Source organism: Trichoderma ghanense (genome assembly GCF_004382785.1).
Source record: "Trichoderma ghanense strain CCMA-1212 chromosome Unknown scaffold_12, whole genome shotgun sequence".
Lineage (NCBI taxonomy): Eukaryota > Fungi > Ascomycota > Sordariomycetes > Hypocreales > Hypocreaceae > Trichoderma > Trichoderma ghanense.
Window position 1 is genome coordinate 58,882 of NW_027395675.1, and position 7,656 is coordinate 66,537.

A 7,656-nucleotide genomic window follows, 5' to 3' on the forward strand; every position below is an offset into this window, starting at 1 on the left:
GGCTCCGTCTGGACCTAACGCCCTCATTGTTCGCCCACTCGAAATGGCCGACTTCATACCACGTCACTGAAATGCCCCCAATGTCATTGTTGTTTACCAGTACGCCTCGAACTGTTCGATTCCTATTCTCTCCTTAATACCGGTATAATCTGTTTTATTTTCGATTTACACGGCTCGTTTAAAGACGAGCCTTGGTTAACCTGTTACGATATGATACACATAACGGCCTGTTGCGTACGACGCATGTGCTTGCTCTCTACAAGGAGGGGATGTGAATCTTTTGTTATTTCTGAAACGCGATATCGTTTATCTGTCTTCTTTCTCATTCAGTTGTCCATTCTATCTTCTTGCACTTTTTGTCGTCCTCTCTCTCTATCGTGTCGTGCTCCTGTTTGTGTTGGTTTTCACTTTTTGTTTTTCCCCATTTGCCTCCTACCTTGGGAGGGGGGAAATCCTTGCCTTTGTTTGTACAATAATCGGGGAGGCAACAAAAAAAAATGCATGGTCTTTTTTTCAACCCTCGCCTGGCCTCACTTTCTTCTTCCTCTCTCTCTCTCTCTCTCTGGCCCTTCTTATTCCTTTTTCGATGGGGGAATCCCGCTTCAGGGGGACAGTTCAAGGAAAGAATCATGCAAAAGGGGGAAGTGGGTTTTCTACACTTTTTCGACCGGTTGGTTGCCCCTTGTTTTCTGTTTGTAAACCGTGTGATCCTTTTTGCATGGTTTGGCTTACTTAAAGTACTTTAACTCAATGATGAGAGATGAATTGCCCGGTCCTATATAAGCAAACTTCACCACAAGTTGTCCCTGCTTTCTGTGACGTGTGACTGGTATGGTGGATGATGTGTGCTGGTAAATAAAAGTGTCACACGGTACATCATGGCGGCTTTCTATGATGGCCTTTGAGTCGCACCATACGCATGAGGTTTAGCATTTCTGGCCTTTCATGCTTGCTTGGGCTTCAATATCTATGTAGTTGCTATCTTTCGCGTCGCTCAATCGATTCCTGTACAAGTTCAGATGGAAATTTCATATACATGAAAGCCNCCCCCCCCCCCCCCCCCCAACGCCCTCTCATCACTCATAAAAAAGAAACATAAAAAAGAACAAACAAGAATCTCAAAAGGCCCTTCCAAAGGAAGTCCTTTGAGAAGAAAACAAAAGTCACGGGAACCATATCAACATCACGCCGCAGCCGCCATGAGCCTCTTTTGAATCTTAAGACACTTGCCAAAATCCAGCTTGGTCCCGTCCTTGGGCATGTGCTCCCCGCTGGCGATGCACAGCACCCTCATCTTGGGGTCGTAGCGCAGGCCCGTGAGCAGCTTGGGCGTGATGAGGAAGTACTGGCTCGTGTGCTCGCGGCAGGCGATTTCCACCATGCGCTCGTGCACCATGCGCTCGTTGCGCGGGTCCATGCCCTGGTTGATCTCGTCGACGACGCGGAAGGGCGACTGCGCCATGGACTGGAGGGCCATGAGGAAGAAGATTGTGGAGACGGCGCGCTCGCCGCCGGATTGGCGGTGGGCGTTGAGTTGCTGGAGCGTCTCGTTTTCTCTGTTTGGTTTTTGTTCTTTGATTAGCCTTTTTGAGGTTTTGCGACAGGGGGGGGGCATATGGTGGACGGTTGGTGAGAATCAAGGAGAGTCAATCAGGGGGCCAACACGTACCGGAATCTGACCATAATGTCCAATGCCCACTGGTCGAAATCTTCGTGCTTGTTGACGCGAACCTCGCCGGCACAGCTAATCTGCTCGAAATTGTAGGCAAAGGCGTCGTTGATCTTGCTCACTAGGGCGTCCAATCTAGGCTCCCACTTGCCCATCAGGTCACTCAGCTGCTCGCTCAAGTACGCGAGCTTGTTGTTTGCCGCCTCCATCTTCTTCTGCAGCTTGGCAATTTCCTGCTCGCGCTTCTCGAACTCGCGGATGACGTTGGGGTTGGCTGCGTGAATGAGCTCGAGGTTCGCCTCCTCGGCAGAGATCTCCATCCCAATCTCCGCCGCTGTTCTGTCAGCGACCAGCGAGTGGTATATCTCCGTCTTGTCGCGGTTCTCGCTGAGTATTCCCGTAACCTGGTCGCCCAGCCTCGTCGCCAATTCTCTGGCGCGAGCGCTATCCTCGGCAGCTTGCTGAACGATGCTCCTCTCGTTTTCAAGCTCCTCCATTATACTAGAATTGCGGGCCTTGAGTCCCTCAACGTCGGAGTTGGCCTCGATGAGGCGTATCTTGGCCTCGATGAGGTCGTCGTGGGCCTTTGCGATCCGGCCGAGGGCTTCTTGATGTCGGAGGACCAGTTTCGCTCGCTCTACTACCGCCTTGTCCCATTCAAAGCCGTGGTCCACGATCTTTTCCCGCGCCTCGCGCATGGCCTCTTCATTCGCCTCCTTGTGACGTTCCTCGGATTCTGTCTTGGTCAGCAGATCGAGGGACAAGAATGGGATTGCGGATTGAGAGTCCTCGGAATACTAACCCAGCTTTTGCGGTATTAATTGCCACTTGCTGAACTCCCTTTGGAGCGCGTTCTTCTCGTTCCTCAAGTGTTCCTTTGCTGGAGTCAACACGACGTTCGTATGCCTTGGTTTGACATGGAGGAGCGACTTACTATCTTTTTCTGCAGGACCTCCTTCTGCTCCTCAAAGGGCCCGTTCTTTTCTCTCAACTCCTTAATCTCCGTCTTCAAGATCTCCAGTTCCCCATTGACCTCTGTGAGCCGCCTGTTCAACTCAACCTTTTCTTGCGAATCGACAGGCTGTGACGTCCAGAACTTTCCCCGCTGGATCCTCTTGGTGATCGTTGTCATTGCATTAGGTCCATACTCCTTTCGGCGACGAACCTGGTACTGCTGCTTCCCAGCTGTCCATTGGTTGATCTTGCCGTTGTGGACGAGTCTCTCATACTCGTCATCGCTGTGGTCCCTCAGCGAGATACCGGACTGATGCAGCCTCTTTTCAGCGCAGAGCATGGCGAGGACGGGCTCAGGGCCATCCAGGTAGTTGAGGGCAAACCCATCCAAACCAAGCGACTGAGCTTCTTCGTTGCTGGTAGGGGGCCTGAAGGCAGCCAGAGGCTGCAAACAAGTCCTGACGACGGCAGATAAGCTCATTTCGCGGTAGATCTGGTTGGTCAGTTTCTTGTAGTCATGTTTTGTCTGTGCCGTGAAGCAGAGGAAGTCGTCTTGTTGCAACAGGGCCTGGACCTGGTCGGAGTAGCGTTCGTCCTTGACCGAGCAGCACAACATGGGCGGGCCGAAAACCTCCTTTTCGAATTCGTGTTGGTTCGCCTGGACCCAGTCCCACGCCTGAGCGAGTTCGGGAAAGTGTCTTCGCATGAAGCTCAGCTGCTGACCCTCTTGGGTGTCGAGAGCTTCTATGTCCGCCTTTATCTTATGCGCCTCCTCCTGCTTCTTCTTCCCCTCTTCTTTGACTCTGCCCATCTCGTCGCGCAGTCGACGCTGCTCCGCTTCAACTTCACGCAGGTTGTGTTCTTCGGCTCGCTACACCAGATCACAGATGTGTTAGCTTACAAGGTGGAAGATGGAAGCGTGGCTGAGAAGAAATGCCACAAGAGAAAGGACGGAAACCCACAATCTTCTGGTTCCATTCGGCTCCGTTGAATTCTGATGGCCGTTTCTTCAATTCTGCTTGTAGCGTTGTGATTCTCGATCTCGATGCCGCTACCTCTTTCTTCTTCTCGTCAAATCTCTTGCGTTCGGCGCTTATCTTGTTGGACCACTCCTTGACATCGTCCACTGCCGCGCTGATCTCTTGCGCCAGGACTTGCACCGCATATTGGGAGTCCTTGAGGGCCTTGGTTCTCGAGGGGATCGCGGCTTCGATGGCCTGGGCGTATGCCTGCTTCTGGTTGACCGCTTCCAGGGACGGTCCGCTCTCGCGTTCGAGGCGCCTAAGCTTGCTTTCGGCCTCCTTCTTGCGGTTTTTGGCCGCCTTGTAGTCGTTGCGAGCCTCTTGGTATTGAGCAAAGACAAGGGCACATTTGAGGTTTTCAACTCGCTCCTGGATCCCCTCTCGCTCGCGTATTCTATCCACGTCGGCTTGTAAGCCTTGTTGGCGAGATTGTAGGTTCTTCAGAGTTTCAGTATCGGCAAGCACCGTGTCGCCCATTTCCTTCTTGTCTTTGTGCAGGCCTTGGAGCTGCTGGTGCCACTCTTGCATCTCCTCAGGAGCGGCCGCGCGCAGAGTCTCGTGTAGCAGCTGCACTGGCGTGCAGGCAGCGAACTCGACGACTCTGTCCTGCGGGAGGAACTGACACAGGTTGTCCACCTGGATCTTGAGCGCATGCATCAACGACTGTATCTTCTTGAGCGTCGTCTCCTTGCCGTTCAGCCACCATTTCTGAATGTTCTGCTCGCGGCGAATCTGGACTCGAACGACAAAGTTGGAGCGATCTTGGGGTCGTTTGTAGAGCTCAATCTCGATGGTCGCCGTGTCCTTGCCGTGCTTGACAAACTCCTTGACCTGGCCCGCGCGACCCAGGTGTCGAGGACTGTATCCGAGCCCAAGGCAAATGGCGCAGACTAGAGAGCTCTTTCCGGTGCCGTTGGGGCCGATGACCATATTGAGATTCGGACCGGGCAAGAAGACGGCGTGTTCGTATGTGACGAAGTTGTGTACGGTGACTCTGACAATGGCGCCTGGCTGGAAGCTGCCCATGTCGTTGCCTGCGACGTTGCCATTTGCGCTGCCTGATACCCTCGTGCCGTTCCTGCGACGTGGCTGGGCGTCCGCGGTATCTGAGTCCAGTCGTCGTCGCTTGTCGCCAGAGGGCGAGCCGTGGCCTTCGGTGCCGCTGCCGTCTTCGTCTTCGTCCTCGACCTCACGCCGGCGGCGGCGCGAGGTGCTAGAACTCATATCGTGCTTCTTTCTCGGATCTGTTCCGGTGAGTGTGCGTTTGTGTCAGGGTTCTCGAGAGCGGCTGGCGCTGGTGGTTGCATCAATGTCGGTGATGAGAGGCAGATTGGAAAGTTCGTGAGACGCGTTCGCGTTTCTTTGACCCCACCACCCATTAACGCCAGAGCTTAGCGCTTTCCCCCGCCAAAGCTTCTCTAAAAGCACCAACCCTGGAATACCTGTACTTTGTTCATGATAGTTATATGGCAATTTGTGTGCACTGGAGAGCTACACTGGATTCTTCTTCTCAAAGATCGCTCGTCTCTTTTGGTATGCAAGACCATCTCACATCGTTCTGCCTGTTTTGGTCGGTACCTGTCACGGGAAACTCAATGCTTGTGCAACACACGTAAATTGAACGGGAGGCGCCAGATGAAAGGAGGCTCAAACATGCTGCAGGAACTGCTGTCGATATAATGAAGTCACTACCAAGAGTAGACCAATAATCGGAACACCCAAAGTACCTTAAGTTACCCAAGGATCCTCGTAATACATCATGAGGTGGTGAGACGTATGACTGCCACATACACCCCTGGCCGTCCACTGTAGAAATAATCACAGCAACTCAAAGCAATGATTGGAACATAACACGCCCCTCCACCAGCGTGGTCGACTTTTTGTACCATATTCAGATTTCATCACGCTCGATGATGCAAAACAAAAGAAGGAATCCGGAACAGAGACAAAAAGAGAAGGAATGCGTAATCTGGGAATCGAACCCAGGGCTCCCCGACGTTGCGGATGGCAACGGAGAATTTTACCACTAAACCAATTACGCTGGTTACTGATACAAGATGTCTGTATCCGATATGCTCTGAACGCCCAAGACTGGCACTATAAAATGTTCCCAAGCGGCCGGATACTGACAAATACTCGAGCAGAGGTTCGTGAACGCTTCATTGCTTGTTCAACATGTCATTGACAGCACTCAAAGTGCTTCCATGGAGGCATACTGAGCTTTACGTGGAACTTGGGTGGATATTTAGTACAAGGATGACCGGTTCCAAATCCCCCAGAGACATCGACAACAATGTGCGAGGCATGTACATAATCACCACGCGTAGCCCGGCGCTCTCAAGGCCGTGGGAAAGATAGACTAGAGCCACCACGACTGCATCTTGGCGCTATTCCCATGGAAGGTTATATTCTGCCGCATCAAGGGCCGCGAGAATGCAGCACATCGACCGGTAGCAGTAGGCGACAGGTCCCATCATCCGATGCGTGGTGAAGCATCCTGGATGGCGTCCTCACAGAACTCATCAAGGACACCGTCGTGCCCGAAGCCATAGGTAGGTAATTGGTAGAGTGACAGATATGGCTGAGCTGTCGGCAGCCACTGCCGTTCATCCGAGCACGGACTGGTAGATGGGCGAATTTGTGCTCGCCACAAAAGACAGGGAAGAGCTAGAGAAGCAAAAGGGCAGGATATTGAAGGACGCATCTGCTGCAGACGAGGGTCGTGGGCGTCGTGCGGAGGGAAGGGCCCTGATTACTAAGCAGCTCGGCATTTGAATGCCAAACTTGGACATGAGGGGCCAATCGGCGGCAGAGATGGCTTAGTCAAGATTCAACCTCATCCCTTGCTTTGCGAGCATCTGCTGGGTTTCGTCCCTTTCTTTGTAGTTTTTTTTCTTGGAAACGGATGGGCTCTGCGGCCAAGATTTGCCTGAATTGCCATCGTGTCATTCTCTACCATACAGAGGTGGTATATGATGATGTATAATAGTAATCGTGGAGTTATAACGACTCGAGTCGATGTTGATATAGAGACGTGTTACACCCTTGGTTCGCTCACGGTGCTCCTTGCTAATGTTTGGTATGACTCTATCTAAAGCGTCATTTCCACATACCTAGTCACGAAGGCCTTGGAAGCTTGAGGAACAAAATGAAGAGCATAATATTAAAGATGGGATGTATCTGATGTATTTGTCTTTGTCATGGGCAGCGTGTTGGACCGAATCTCGTGAAGCTCAAGCGTTGGAGCTCGCGGCTTCTGCTGCGAACGAGTCATCCGATAGGACTTGTAATGCGACAAGTCGACACTCGTTGCATCTCGTTTCTGGACATGAAATTGTAATAGATCTTCCCTCGCCACATTACTGCTTGCCCTTTGTGTTTTTAGCATCTAGATGATATAGCTAAGGACTGTATGCGATCGGACGTCCCACTCGTCTCAGTCCTGAATTCCAACACACAACACCCACATGTGGAATGCATCGCGACATGTATGAGCTGAAAATACACGCCACGCGCGTCCAAGCGATTCCTCAGCTGCAAACCAGCAAAACTTCCAGCTACATGTCCCGGAAGGACGACGCGACCCCATCCGATCCTAAATTCCAGCGCCTTGCCCCCTGTGGCTGCCCGCCAGCTGCTCTGCCAGCACCCAAACGCTGCCACTGCCAGCGGTCCAGCGCTGCATTCCTCGCCTGTGCACCAGCTGGCATGCCCTTCCATTCGGTTCCTTTCCCCTACTGCTACTTTTTTCTCCTTCTCTCCTCACACACGTCGCCTGCCACGTCTTCCCCCTCCAGTCTCTGCAGGACTCTTCCTTCTCCTGTCTTCCCCGAGCCATCCCAATCTCGTTGCAGCATCAGCTTGTGTCTTCTCCCTTTCACGCATCGTCAGTTACCAATTACCTTACCAAGTAATCAGCATCTTGCCGCTTCGCAGTCATATCGCAGCCAATTCCTTCTTCGTGCTGATCTCGAGTATTATGTGCTTACTCTGCATCTCGCGGCGATAAAC

At 52.3% G+C, this 7,656-nt stretch overlaps 1 protein-coding gene across 1 annotated transcript; it reads right to left on the reverse strand.

Annotated features, from left to right (window-relative positions):
* Window positions 1-1,183: 1,183 nt before the first annotated feature.
* CCMA1212_008387 (Structural maintenance of chromosomes protein 5) lies at window positions 1,184-4,869 on the reverse strand (the record flags this gene model as incomplete). Its single annotated transcript, XM_073705522.1, has 5 exons — window positions 1,184-1,556; window positions 1,670-2,405; window positions 2,472-2,544; window positions 2,604-3,494; window positions 3,586-4,869. The coding sequence occupies 5 exons, from the start codon at window positions 4,867-4,869 to the stop codon at window positions 1,184-1,186; spliced, it is 3,357 nt and encodes a 1,118-aa protein (XP_073555970.1).
* Between the last annotated feature and the right edge of the window lie 2,787 nt (window positions 4,870-7,656).